We start from the raw sequence: 15,464 nt of genomic DNA on the forward strand, positions 1-15,464 counted from the left end.
GTTTCAGTTGAACGGGAAGGCATTTCAGTTAAACAGGAAGGCGTTTCAGTTGAACAGGAAGGCGTTTCAGTTGAACAGGAAGGCGTTTCAGTTAAACAGGAAGGCATTTCAGTTGAACAGGAAGGCATTTCAGTTAAACAGGAAGGCGTTTCAGTTGAACAGGAAGGCGTTTCAGTTGAACAGGAAGTTAATTCTTGACAAGGAAACTGAAGGAAAAAGTGGTAGATTTCAAACAAACCACTACACAGATGTCTACTCAGCAACCTGCTAGTTAGGGGTGGGTTTTTATAATCGATTAAAATCGATTCTAGCTTGGATAACGTGAAATCGATTCATTAAAATCCGAATCCAAACTGAGCTTCACATAAACATCGTCATGAATTCCCTCTGACGTTTACTGTTTTGCTTCCACCACAATAAAAATCACACTTCATGTACAGCTCTCTCTCTCTCTTTCTCTCTTTCTCTGTACTTCAAGAACAGTTTCCCGTCTAAAAATCTGTTTTCTGCATTATTCGCTTGCTTGTTACGCACAGGTCTACCGTTGTTTACAGCGCTGTCGGCCGATGTTTTTTTTTTTTTTTTCATTTGACATACTTCCGAAAAGAAAACCTAATTTCTGCCGTTCAATACTGAACAAATTTAAACTTTTTAAAATTGTGCAAAATGCAAAACGCTTAGCCGTGTCTCTAATAAAACCGCTGGAACGTCAGAGGTAACGTTCATATGTCGATTAATGGTTTTGTTTCGTTTTTGATGTACTGCAGAATATTTTTTATAAAATCCCAGGCCAGGAAAAATCACCTTCATGTTTTTCTGTGTTTTATCTTCAGCTACTTTTACACAAAGGCATCTGCTGTGACGCTTATACCTTTGATAAAGTCTTGCGTGTGTCAGCTTCCTTTTTTTAGATACAAAAATATGTAAATGTACTGATCTGAATTATAATATTTCTGACTGTCAAAATTTCCCAGAATCAAATCGAATTGAATTGAATCGAATCGAATTCAATCGATTCTGGACCTTAGTGAGACAGCTGCATTACTTAACAATATATTAGCCTCAGCATAAGTCAAAATTTAGAATAGCAGGAGACGGGCATTATCCTGGTTATTTTTTTGGCATATGTGCTTTTTGTCTTTTTTAGCAAAGAAAAAAATATCTTAAAATCATCAATAAAACCAGGGAGAGAAGGCTTAGCGTTCCTCCATTTAGCACAATGGATATGATATTTACTCAAAGGTATGATGATGTTAATAATGTCTGAGACACCCAATGCTAGATGATCCATATAAAAAAAATTATGATGTAATTCAAATAGTGGCACATCATTAATATTTAGGGAAATCCAATTTTTTAAGTTGCACCAAATACATTGTGTGATAGGGCATAGAAAAAAAAAAAGATGTTCTAGGGTTTCATTTTCATCAGTACAAAAAGAACACTGATCCACCTCAAAGCCAAATCTCGTTTTTGTTTTTTTTTAGAAATTCTGCCACAGGATTAATTTTGTTTAAAGTGTGTTTCTTTAACTTTAGGTAGAATAGGCTATTTCATAAATTTTTAGTATGCTTTATCCAGTGTATATGAAATAACTAAATTATAACCATGCAATGTAACCATTCTGTTGTAACTATGAAATATTTTGTCTTTGAAGAAACTACTAACAAATTTCTTATTGCATTTTTATCAAACAGCTGACATTGCCCTAGCAATAAATTTGGGAGCACTGATGAGAAATTATTGTATATCATAAAAATTTTAATCAAATGAAGCAGAGGCAGTGGGACCAGTTCACAAAATTTGTTATATTCTCTTTGAGAACAGTTTAGACAATATTTTTCTGAAAAGTCTGTGTAAATTAGAATGACACCATTATCATCCAACAAATCTGTTATGAATATAATCTTTTTGTTCAAACCAGTCACTCTCGAAAATTGATTTTTGATTAAGTGTTATTACCCTATTATTCCATAAGGTTGAATTATGGGGAGAGGTTGTGGGTAAATCTCATTTTCCCAAAAATGCAAAGTCTGTTTTGGAAAGTTTGATATCTTTATGGGGATTTTATTGACCGCAAAATCACATTTCAAAATAAAGTCTAATTGTGTATCCTATTTTATTAAACAAGGATCAGCCGTCCCCAACCCCCAGGTCCTGGACCAGCACCGGTCTGTGAGTCGTTTGGTACCGGGTCGCAAGAGTTGAGGCTTGAGTTTGAAATTTATGGTTTTCATGGTATTTATCTTTTTTTTTTTAGTTTTTTTTTATATCGTTTACGTGGCGCAAAAAAGGTTGGGGACTGCTATACTAGCAGGTTGCTGAGTAGACATCCTTGTAGTGTTTTGAAATATACCACTTTTTCCATCAGTTTCCTTGTCAGGAAACAACTTCCTGTTCAGCGGAAATGCCTCTGGTTTCAGTGGAGTGTGTGAGAGCATTTCAGTTGTGTGTGTGAGAGCATTTCAGTTGTGTGTGTGAGAGCTAAAATTTCAGTAGTGTGTGTGAGAGCATTTCAGTAGTGTGTGTGAGAGCGTTTCAGTAGTGTGTGTGAGAGCTAAAATTTCAGTAGTGTGTGTGAGAGCTAAAATTTCAGTAGTGTGTGTGAGAGCGTTTCAGTAGTGTGTGTGAGAGCTAAAATTTCAGTAGTGTGTGTGAGAGCGTTTCAGTAGTGTGTGTGAGAGCGTTTCAGTAGTGTGTGTGAGAGCTAAAATTTCAGTAGTGTGTGTGAGAGCGTTTCAGTAGTGTGTGTGAGAGCATTTCAGTAGTGTGTGTGAGAGCGTTTCAGTAGTGTGTGTGAGAGCTAAAATTTCAGTAGTGTGTGTGAGAGCGTTTCAGTAGTGTATGTGAGAGCGTTTCAGTTGTGTGTGTGAGAGCTAAAATTTCAGTAGTGTGTGTGAGAGCATTTCAGTAGTGTATGTGAGAGCGTTTCAGTTGTGTGTGTGAGAGCTAAAATTTCAGTAGTGTGTGTGAGAGCATTTCAGTAGTGTGTGTGAGAGCGTTTCAGTTGTGTGTGTGAGAGCTAAAATTTCAGTAATGTGTGTGAGAGCATTTCAGTAGTGTGTGTGAGAGCGTTTCAGTAGTGTGTGTGAGAGCGTTTCAGTAGTGTGTGTGAGAGCTAAAATTTCAGTAGTGTGTGTGAGAGCTAAAATTTCAGTAGTGTGTGTGAGAGCGTTTCAGTAGTGTGTGTGAGAGCTAAAATTTCAGTAGTGTGTGTGAGAGCGTTTCAGTAGTGTGTGTGAGAGCTAAAATTTCAGTAGTGTGTGTGAGAGCGTTTTAGTAGTGTGTGTGAGAGCGTTTCAGTAGTGTGTGTGAGAGCGTTTCAGTAGTGTGTGTGAGAGCGTTTCAGTAGTGTGTGTGAGAGCTAAAATTTCAGTAGTGTGTGTGAGAGCGTTTCAGTAATAATGTCCCTTACGGCACCTCATACTTATTTGTCAGTTGCAGGTCTTTTGCCCACAACCCAGATGACAGACCTTGCCGACCGTACATACAATACACAAACATCACATTGGGGAGACAGGTCAGGCTAGGTAGCGAGGAAAAAAACATCGAAATGTGTAACACAAAAGGATAATACAGGAATGCACAGATATCAACACACCATAGCACAATAAACACAGACAAGCAACACGGGAAAGTATTCCAGTGTGTACATCTGATCTGGGACCGCTGCAATCTTCGACTGCGCCTCCAGCTGACCCGATGTCCACATCAGAGGGGAGGTAAGCGTTGGAGGTGGCTTTGGATCCGGGGTAGGGAGGGTGATGCATCAGTGAGTGCTTATCAGTATCAGTATATGTATGTGTGTGCATGTCCATAGTTCAGCTGAGACAGTGTCCTTCGCCCTGCCCGGCCCTGCCAGTGTGCACTATGTGCTTCGAATATTGTGTGTAGTTTTTGTTTTATACAGTTGTCAGCCAGGCATCTAATTATGAAAAAATTACACTCCAAAAGACCCCGAGCTTCTGAAAAAACAACCCGGGCTTAAGCCCAGTAAGCCACCCCCTCCCCGCTCCGCCACTGGTTAGCACATGTGATGACTTTGACTTCAGAAGGTAAAACTTGTTCAAAATCTGTACTTGAATCACATCTTGTTTATTTAAAATCCATTATACTAGTTTACACCATAGTCAGGTACGCTTTGAAGGCTACTCTTTAAATCTCCTGTTTCTGATAATTAATACCAAACTTTTTAATACAAGGCAAGTTTAATTGCTCTCTTAGGCCAAAAGACAAAATGACTTGTTGACCACTTTATCCTTTTGACAGTTACGTCTGTGATAGTTACAACTTAGTGACACATTGTGGAGGCCATTGAAATAATAAATTCTCTCCGTCTCTCTCTTCTCTCTGGTGTGAAGACCCAAAGGTACTGGATGTTTGTTGTGATATACTACATTAGATCAGGTTCACGGATCCTGCTAATGACAGTGATACATGGGAAAACATCCCAAAAGTCCTTCATAGTAGCTACTGTGAGATAATTAGTTGTTTAGAGACTGGCTGTAGTCAGGCCACTCCTCTGAGGCTTGGCCTGTTGTTTTACACAGTGCAGGTGGGATGCAAGCTCACTAATGATACTCATTACAGTAACCTTATATCACCTATGGACTGTCAACTTAATTTCTGTCACCTAATCCTGAAGTAAAATTGCATAAACATAAAGTTGGAACTTACTTTTTTCTTCTAAGACCACACACACACACACACAAAAAAAAAAAAAAAACACAAGCGCACACAATATAACCTTACATAAGGATATATAACCTTTATAACCTTTTTTTGGCTTCCAAAATTTTACAGCCCTACAGGAATAAATCTAAAAAAATCATCAATTCATCAGTGGAAAAAAATAAAAAATGAAACTAGTTGTAATTCAAGACCTTGTAATTCAAATGTTTACTTTCATGTGAGGTAATTAAAACAAAATCCTTTAAACTACTCTGAAGAGTTACAAGATTTGACCATTATATCTCCATAAAAAAACTGCTCATTTTGCAATAGTCACACCACATAATGAAATTCAGAATCACATAAACCTACATATAAATCAAACGGAAAATATATACTTTACTCAGACCTACAATTTTTTGGTGATGTGAAGTTGTCAATCCATATGTTTTCAATATGCATTCTGAACCCTATTTCATTTACAGAGGGCTGCAATACAGATACAAAAACCTCAGCATGTTAATTCTTTCGCTTCCTTATGTACTCGTCCTCATGTCAAACTACTTCCTCCATATTTTCAGTTATCTTCATACATAGTCTCAGCTTTTGGATTTGATTGTGAGAACCAATAAATATGAAATCACAGTATAAAATTATTAGCACACTTCTTTATTCAGAAATCTATATGAGAAAAGTGATATCAGACAGGTAGGATCTTCCTATTTTCTTACTTTCATTTAGAATTTTAAATAATGATCCACTCTCTGTTGCACAAGGAAAAGGCCCAGTTTTTGAATCTCACACTATGACCACAGAAATCTGTGATATTATAATACAAAAGAGAAAAAGCTATATATTTTTGGTTTTCATTCAATCAATCATTTCAAATGTCCTTAAACTGTATATTAAGAAACAATATTATGAATAGCAGTAATGATAGTAATATTTTTTAATGAATAATCAAAAAATTACTGAACAGAATCACATGCTTTGAATAGCTGGAGACGTTTATCAGTTTTTACACTGAAAAGAATATGTCTCAGAAATGATAGGTCTTATTAAAGACCTACCAAAGATCAGATATCATTTAACACCTCTTAAATAAACACTAAAAAACAATTTTTAACAAAAGACTATAAAAGTCTACAATAGTTTACTTTAGTTCAAGAGAACAACCTTTTGAGGTTTTTAGAGAGTTCTTTCATTTTTAGTCCATATATTATTGGATTACAAAGAGGGTTATATGTTACAAATTGCAATGTCATTATAAAACGTGCAGTTTTAGGAAACTCTGATTCCAGTCTAACTATAACCATATCATAAGTAGCCAAACAAGAATAGTTAATTAGAACTAGCACATGAGGCAAACAGGTTTGTGCAGCTTTTATTCTGACATTTCCACAACTCTGATAGGCAACTATAATTATCTTTATGTATGTAAAAAGTATAAAAAGCATGGGGAAAAGTGCACCATTAAATAGAACAACCATACCATATATAGATAGTTCTTTTGAAGTTACACAATAAAGATGGTTTACAGAATTGTTACAAAATATACCTTTCAAAGTAAAGTTACAGAGTGGTGTAATAGAATTTCTTAGTACTGGCACTACAATCTGAATAGCAGGTAAAAACCAGGACAAAATCAGGAAAATACTGACTCTTGTTCTTCTCATGATAGTTGGATATTGCAGAGGTTTACATATAGACACATATCTGTCATAAGCCATGGCTGACAGCAGTAAGAATTCTGAACTGCCTAAAACATAAAACATGAATACTTGAAAAAGACAGGCGTGATACAAAATAATCTGTTTTTCAGATAAGAAGTCAATCAAAAGCTTTGGGTAGATGACAGTGCTGAAAAGAATAGAGTTCACTAACAAAGCAGCAATGAAAATGTACATAGGCTCATGAAGGCTTTTTTGAACTATGATGACCCACACAATAGTGGAATTGCTGCAAATTATTAGAACATATACCATAAACATAATTACAAAATAAATATATCTGTATTTCTCCACTTCCACATGACCACCAAAAGTTATATATGTTATATTCATTTCAGCATTCATGAAAATCAGATATTATAAACTAAAATTTTAAAGAGGCAGAATGTTTAAAAGTAGTACATATAAAATATTATTATTCATAGATACCTAAACTTGGTGTGTGTTCATCTTTAGAAAGTGAACTGTTCAAGTCAGACCAAATATATGATGAAATGAAACTTCAAGCTCCATATATCTCATTCAACTCTCCACAAAGACCTATTACCATGTTCAACCTCTGGAGACATAAGCCGACAGTGGTTAGCCCTTACTTACACGGGTACATTTTCCGGCTCCTCCTCTTTTACTACATACATACGTGGGTATTAATTGAAAAACAAATTTAAAAGAAGAAAAAATTAGTTGACCGGCAGAAATGATAATAAAATAACAGCAGCAATAACGGGGCTATGGCTCCCCACACTCCCTAGCAGATCGTTACATGGAGAAACCTTTGGAATACAAGCATGCTGATCCACACAGGTATGCACACAGGTGTACACACGGGTGTTCACAGACGCGGACTACACCTTTCTTGGCTGCTGCCTCAAAGCACATTGTGCGCTGTCTATCTTGCGTGCTGCACAATATCGTTTATTATTTAGTATCTACTGTTATCTACTGCTAGCTAGTTTATTGTGATGGTGCTGTTTTTTATTATGTTGCTCTTTGTTGTTTGCTTTCTCTTCTGTTTTTTTTCTCCATACAGGTGATCCAGGTGTTTTGTTTGTTTGTTTGTTTGTTTTTTCCTTTCTTCCCCCCCTTCTCACCGTCTCTTCTCCCCTTTGCTTTTCTTTCTCTCCCTCTCTTTCTTTCATTCTTTCTCCCTGTCCTATCCCCCAGTCATGTCTGTCCCGTTTGTAGCAACCGAAAATAAAATAAATTCATAATTATAATAAAGGTCAGTCAAATGGACCAATATGGCAAGGCCATGATGATCCACTTGGTAAAATAAATCCGCTTGGCATCTTTCTTGGCCTTAAGACAACAATTCTGATGGCTAAAGATTCAAACGGGACACAAAAAAATAAAAAAAATAAAATAAAATAAAATAACAGCAAATATAGTCCTATATTTAAATATGTAATTCTGTTCAGGCTAAGACAATTTAATGTAGATCGACATCATGCACACTGCAATGCAATGTGGGGAGACAAAATAGTTAATGCACTTTAAGATAATTTCTGTTTCTGTTTTCTTTTTTCCTATTTCCGTTGTCGTTTTTCCTATTTCTGTTTTCTTTCTTCCTATTTCCATTGTGTTTTGTGTGCTTTTACAGCATTTTTCTTATTGCTGGTGTTTTCTTAAGTTGTAGTCTGTTTGGCCTCTCAGGGCCACCGTAACAATTCCATAATTTACACAAATTTACTTTAAAGAATATAATTATTTGACAAATTGATAGAACAGTGAGGGTTCTTTTTAGAACACACCAATTTTTCCAATTATTTATTCCAATTCAAGTCTTTCAAGTCCAATAAATAGCTTGAAATGGTACAAAGGTAAGTGATGAATTCCAAGAGGTTAAAAAAAGGTAGGGTTTCCCAAAATCCTGTGCTGCAGAAAGTAGTGTGTTGCACAAAAAAGGTGAGAAAAAAGCAATTAACAGTGGAAGAGAGACAGACCAGCATAACACTTAAAAATTTAGGTCTTTCCTACAAAGAAATTGCAAAGAAAGTCAAGGTGTCAGTAAGTACGGTTTCCTTCACCATCAAAAGGCACTCAGAAATTGGGGCAAACTCTGACAGGAAGAGGTCAAGCAGACCCCAAACCACAACTGAATCAGAGGACAAGTTCCCTAGAGTTAACAGCTTGCACGATAAGTGGTTCAATGGACAATAGCTTCAAGCACAGTTTAGTAGTAAGCTGTAATAGTAAGCATGTCTCCATTTCAACTGTGAAGAGAGGACTTCGAGCTGCAGGTTTGACAGGACTAGCTGAAGCCAAAAAGCCATTGCTAAGATGTCAGAATAAGACAAAGAGGCTTGCCTGGGCCATGAAGCACCGCAATCGGACTACTGAAGACTGGAAGAAGGAATTATGGACTGATGAATCATAATTTGAAATACAGTACATCACGTAGGATCTTTGTCTTCTCTGGGCTACTCCATTTTGGGGCTGCCAGTGTCTATTATCTGTCTCCACCTCACTTCATTTCGAGCAAGATCCTCTGTCACACCAACCCTCCACATATCCTCCTTCACTATATCCAAGATCCTTCTCTGTGAACTTCATTTTTGTGTTCTGGCTGTTAGCTCCACATTCAACATCCCTTTTCCATCCTTTTATATCCGCTATCCCTCCTCATCACATGTGCAGATCATCTCAATCTTGAATCTCTAGCTTTGCCTCCGAACTGCTTAACTTGACCTGTCCTTCTAAGATACTCATTTCTAATTTTGTTGCTCCTGGTCATTCCCAGTGGAAATCTTAGCATCTTCAACTCTACCATTTCACCTTCTGTCTTTTTTATCAGTGCCACCGTCCCCAAAACATACATCAACTCTGCACTCTCTTCTCACCTGTCTTGGGTAGTGCCCATTGCTTTGAATGGTTGATCCCCTGTATTTAACTTATTTATCCTTGTGATCTCTACTTCTTACATGTTCACCTTTCTCTCTCTTATTTACACACATGTATTCTGACTTTTTTCTACCGAATTTCATTCCTCTTCTAACCAGTCTATACCGCCATCTCTCCAGACTGTCTTCCAGTTATTCTCACTACACATCACAATGTCATTTGCGAACATTGTAGTTCATCCTGCCTAGCCCCATTTACCAACCTACCTATTCTTGTTAACAAGAAAGTGGCTCAGAGGTGATCCCTAGTGCAATATCCACCTTGCCTTGACCATTGTCTTGATGTTTTCCAAAAATTGTTTTCAAAATCTTTGATTAAATTAAATAGCAAAATGTTCCTTTAGCGTTCTTTGAGCACTTTCTTTTTAGCACCACTCCTGTGGGTGGTGGCCTGTAAGCTCATCACCTGCAGGAGGTGCCGTCTCCTGTAGTCCCACCACGCGCAGTAGGTGCCATAGGGGTCAGGTGCAATGTGTGCTGGGCAGCAGCCAGGGGCAGAGAGCCTCAACTCTCACTCTGGCAGAGCTTCAACAGCATTCCTAGGGAGGTTGGAGACATTGAGTCCAAACGGACAATGTTCAGCACCTCCATTACTGAAGCTGCTTTACTGAGCTGCGACCACAAGGTGGTTGGTGCCTGTCGTGGTGGTAACCCCTGGACCAGATGGCAGGCACCAGAGGTAAAGGGAACCATGAGGCTGAAGAAGGAGTCCTCTTGGGCTTGGTTAGCCTGTGGGACTTCAGAGGCAGCTGATAGGTACTGATGGGCCAAGCGGAACGTGGCTTGGGCAGTGGCTGAAGCAAAACTGGGTGCGAGAGAGTTCGGAGAGGCCATGGAAACAGACTTTCAGACTGCCTTGAAGAGATTCTGGCTAACCAACAGCAGCTCAGGAGGCAAAAGTGGTGCTCTACTTGCACTGTGTAGGGGTGAAGGTGCTGACTTCGACTGAGGATATTGTCGGGCGGTGGAAGGAGTACTTCGAAGACCTCCTTAATCCCACTGATACTCTAGGTACAAGGGGGATGACTCGTCTATGTCCAGGGAAGAGGTCACGGAGGCAGTTAAAAAACTCCTTGGTGGAAGGCCCCTTGGGGTTACCCTGAGTTCCTGAAGGCTCTCAGTATTGTAGGGCTGTCTTGGTTCTAGGGGCCTCTGGATTGGCAAACCGGGATGGTGGTTCCAATGTTCAAGAAGGGGGACCAGAGGGCATGCTCCAACTATAGGAGGATCACACTTCTCTGCCTCCCCGGGAAAGTCTAGTCTAACTCCAGGGTGCTGGAAAGGAGAGTCAGTTCGTTAGGCAAACCTCGAATGCAGGAGAAACAATGCAGTTTTTGTCCCGGTCCTGGAACCTTGGACAAGCTTAACCTCTCGAGGATACATGAGGGTGCATAGGAATCTGCCCAACCAGACTATATGTGTTTTTGGATTTGGAAAAGGCATTTTGGTGTACTGTTGGAGGTGCTTAGGGAGTATGGGGTATCTGGCCCAATGCTACAGGCCATTTGATCCTTATACACCTGTTGCAAGAGCTTCGTCCCCACAGATGGCAATAACTTGCATTAATTTCTCCTGGGTGTTGCACTTCGCCAGGGCTGCCCTTTGCCCTTTTTCTGTTCATAATTTTTATGGACAGTATTTCTAGGCATAGCCAAGTGGCTCCCACTTGGGTGGTCTCAGAATCTCAATTCTGCTTTTTGCAGATGATGTGGTTCTGTTTGCTTCATCAGGTGATGGCCTCCAGCTCACACTGGAATGGTTGGCAGCCGAGTGTGAAGCGGTGGGAATGACAATCAGCACTTCCAAATCTGAGGCCATGGCCCTTAGCCGGGAAAGGTTGGAGTGCCCACTCCGTGCCAGGGACAAGTTCCTGCTTTAAGTGGGGGAGTTTAAGCATCTTGGGAGGGGCACAGAGTAGAGTCGCTGCTCCTTCACATCGAAAGGAACCAACTGAGGTGGTTCAGGTATCTGACAAGGATGCCTCCTAGATGCTTCCTGGGTGAGGTGTTCCAGGCATGTCCCACTGGGAGGAGGCCCTGGGGCAGACATGCTGGAGAGATTATATTTCTCGGCTGTCCAGGGAATGCCTTGCTTTTCCCCCGGACAAGCTGGGGGGTGGCTGGGGACAGGAAGGTATGGGCTTCTCTTCTTAGGCTGCTGCCCCCATAACTCTGCCATCGATAAGTGGAAGAAAATAGATGGATGGATGGATGGATGGTGGATTGCTTTTCCAGCCATTTTTTTGCTCACATCCTATCTTTTTTTAGGATGAGCTAATATATTGTAAAATAAGTAGTAATCTCATGTTAAGCATTTTACATGTTTGTTACTATGATCTATGAATAAATAATCGGTGGTAAATAATCTGCAAATTATTGGATTCTTTTCTTATATGACAACTTTTTTGGAATTAGGATTGTACTTTTTCTAGGAGGGCTAGGAGGAGGAGTTGGCCGTCCGACTGGGGTCAGGAATGTGGGGCCTCCCTGCTGCTGCGGAGTCGGGGCGGTCTGCTTCTCCCCACCGCAGGGAAAAGGGTAACACCACCTGGGTCTGGGTGCAGTTCCCCCCTCCAGGGGCAAGGGTACCTAGACCCGGTTCGTAGAGTACGCTTGGGGAGTGTGATTGTGTGTACAGCATCTCTTTATGTCTGTCTCCACGTTGGTTGAGTGTGGAGTAAGTGCATATGAGAGCATGAGGGTGGGAATGGATGTTTGTATCTGTGTGTGCCTGTATGTCTGTGTCTATATGTCAGGTTGGGTATCAGATGCCACCTCTCTGGGGACATCTCAGGCCCTCCAAGGTTTGGAGGCCTATCTCCCCCCACCACCACTTCCCCTGCTGGTGGCGGACTCCCTCAGACATCGGTGCGTTGGTGGTTCTTTGTGTCCAGGGGTGGGCGTCCAGTTACACACCTGCTCACTCCTTGGCGGCCGCTTATCGGGGCCTGGAGCCTGGGGCTCGCTCGGGCCACTTCGGAGGTGGGGTGCCCCCGGCCTCTCGGCCTGGGGCTCGGTCACTCAGGCACAGCTGGCTGCCGGCGGAGCTCACGGGCGCGTCACTGCAACCCCCCCTGGCTTCTGCTCCGCGGCTGCTGAGTGACCCCTCATCTGGGACTCTCCTCAGCTCTTTCTGGGACAGTGGCGCGGCTGCCCCTCTGTTGGTCTTCCTTGGTCTCTTGTGTTCTGGGGGCCTCTGGATGTCTGGAGTTTTGATCTCCTCCATACCTGCTTCATGCCTTGGAGGACGGGGCAGTGGCTCCCCACACCCTCTAGCAGGAACCTTTTAAAAAAACAAGCGCGTCCATGCTCACAGGTGTACACACGGGTGATCACACACACAAACTACACCCTTTTTGGCTCCTACCTCAAAGCACACTGTGTGCTGTCGATCTTACGTGCTGCACAATAATGTTTAATATTTAGTATTTACTGTCATATTCCCATATATCATTGTGATGTTGTTTATCTTGTTTTCTTCTGCTTGTTTTCTTTTTTCTTTCTCAACAGGTGATCCAGGTGATCGATATATGCATTTTTTTTTCTTCTCTGCTTATTCTGTTGGTTTTTGTTTTTTGCCCTTCTCCCCCGTCCCTCTTCTCAGCTGTTTTTCTTTCCCTCTTTCTTTCTTCCCTTCTTTCCCCCAGTCAAGTCTGTCCCGTATTCAGCAAGTGAAAATAAAATAAACAATAAAAGGTGAATCAAATGGACCATTACGGCAAGGCTGGGATGGTCAATTTGGTAAAGTAAATCCGTTGGGCATCTTTCTTCGCCTTTAGACAATAATTCTGATGGTAAAAGAGCCAAACGGGACAGGCAAAAAAAAAAAAAAGGATTGTACTTTTTCAAATGTTTTATGCACATTCAAGATAGACAGCAATAAATTACACTGGCCCATGATTTGTGACAAGGGAGGAAGATGTAGTTATTATAAAGCTATTGCAGTTTTATAAAGTGTTACCACCCATTCCTTTAGTGGAAAATCTCTATTACACAGCATATATAAGAACCACCAATAATGTTATAAAAATCCAAAATAAAATATGAAAGCCTGACAAAATTAATCTCATAGTTTATTTGATTACCTATCCTCTTACCTATCTTGGAATTGGTGAACCTTTCATAAAAGAAGGCAATTTATATTTGTATTTAAATACTTCACCAAAAGCTGTTAATGTAAATTAACCATAGGTCTTAAACCCTATTCACATGAGCATTTTACTGAGCATAACAACAGACTTCAATACACTTTAATAATAATATTATGTTCAATTTATTTACAAATACAGATGAACACGGCATGGTTTATTTTTTCCTGTACTTTTCTGAATAATAGTTTGAATTACTTTATTAAATGAAAAGCATTTTCAATGATGGCAAGAAAATTATTACAAAACAAATTGTGGCACCTTAGCATTCAGAGTTAATACATGAAATGATTTTATCATGATAGAAAAATCTTTTTAGCTGTTTAGAAATTTCCTTCATTTTGAGCCCATAAATGAATGGATTAAGCAATGGATGATAGAGCACTATTTGTAATGTCATTATTAATCGCGCAGTTTTGGGAAAATCTGATTCTACTCGAGCTATGCTTACATCATAGATACTTAAACAGGAGAAGCTAAATAAAACTAACAAATGGGGTAAACAGGTCTCCAAAGCTTTCTTCCTCACTTCTTTACAGCTTTGATAAGTGAGGATAAAAATGTTTGAGTATGTAAAAACTATGAAGAACATAGGTAATATTACAAGATCTATTAAAGCAACTACTCCAAATACAGTAATTAATCGTGACTTGACACACTGAAGAGTGTAAACTGCATTATTACAAAATATTCCTTTTAAGTTAAAGTTACACAATGTTGCTTCAGCACTCCCAGCTGTTAAGACTGCAATGTGACAAACAGGTACAAGCCATGCTACAGCCAAGAAAATACTCACAGTGGTTTTACTCATGATAGTTTGATATTGTAGAGGTTTACAAATAGCCACATATCTGTCATAGGCCATGGCTGCCAAGAGAAAGAACTCTGAACTGCCTAAAGTGTAAAACATAAAAAACTGAAAGAGACAGGCTGAATATGTTGTGACTTGTTTTTCAGATAAAAAGTGAATCAGCAGTTTGGGGTAAACAGTTGTGCTGTAAAGAACACAGTTCAGCAGCAAAGCAGCAATGAAAATGTACATAGGCTCATGAAGGTTTTTATGAATCCAGATTATGTACACAATAGTAGAATTACTGCAGATTATTAAACTATATAATATAAAGAAAATGAAAAAATAAACATATCTGTACTTGTTAACTTCAACATACCCATCTAGAGTTAAATATGTAGCATTTAACACCTCATCCATTAATACTTTGAAAAAAAAATTATAAAACCAGCAGTGTTAATGAAGAATAACAACTAACAAAACAAAATTGCACCAATATGTGACCTATGTTGTCTTTCCTTCATTCATTTGCAGGTATTTGAACTTGAAATATATCTTGGAGTACATTCATCAGTCAAATGTGCACAGTCAATGTGAATCATCTTACTCTGTGAAAGGTTTTATTAGGTTGCTTTGTCCACCAGGGAATTGTACTGTGAAGGTCACAGTAAATCAAAACTGGATTATAGATGGCAGACAGTTGGTGTCGTAAGCCACCGCCTCTGTTCAAAGATGGTCACTCATAGTGGACATAAATGGCTTCTTTCACTCCTCTTTCAAACCATATGTCTTCTCTGTCCAAAAAGAGAAGACAGATAGATTTCTGTCTATGTAAGCTGCTACACTTGTTTTTTGACAATCTATCACACATGACTTTAGCATATGCCAATGTTAAACATTGGAGTAGTTGTTACAGAACAAAGCATACAGTTAGGGCTGGATCAGGTAATACAACATCCTCCCTTTGTTATGCTGCAGTAGGCCTAGAATCTGAGGGGCTTTCCATAATGCACTTCTCCTTTACTCACCTCTTTTCACTCACTATGTGCTTGTACACCACTCTGCAATTAAAGAGTTATTATTAATCTCTGACTCTCTTCTACAGAATGACTTTTGTACTGTCTTCCTCCCCTCACCCCAACCAGTAATGGGTAGATGGTTGCCCCTACGTAAGCCTGATTCTTCTTGTTTAAAGGGGGTTTATTTTCTTCCTGTCACCAGGTGCT

The 15,464-nt window shown here is 39.6% G+C and overlaps 2 protein-coding genes across 2 annotated transcripts; both read right to left on the reverse strand.

The window, feature by feature from the left end:
• Window positions 1–5,834: 5,834 nt before the first annotated feature.
• On the reverse strand, window positions 5,835–6,746 carry LOC146371114 (olfactory receptor 10K1-like). The gene has a single exon (XM_084907610.1). The coding sequence runs from the start codon at window positions 6,744–6,746 to the stop codon at window positions 5,835–5,837; it is 912 nt and encodes a 303-aa protein (XP_084763736.1).
• Window positions 6,747–13,710: 6,964 nt separating this feature from the next.
• Window positions 13,711–14,658, reverse strand: LOC146371115 (olfactory receptor 6N2-like). The gene has a single exon (XM_084908067.1). It carries the CDS (start codon window positions 14,656–14,658, stop codon window positions 13,711–13,713), a length of 948 nt encoding a protein of 315 aa, XP_084764193.1.
• Between the last annotated feature and the right edge of the window lie 806 nt (window positions 14,659–15,464).

Source organism: Perissodus microlepis, chromosome 16 (genome assembly GCF_051167445.1).
Source record: "Perissodus microlepis isolate ML-2025 ecotype Zambia chromosome 16, ASM5116744v1, whole genome shotgun sequence".
Lineage (NCBI taxonomy): Eukaryota > Metazoa > Chordata > Actinopteri > Cichliformes > Cichlidae > Perissodus > Perissodus microlepis.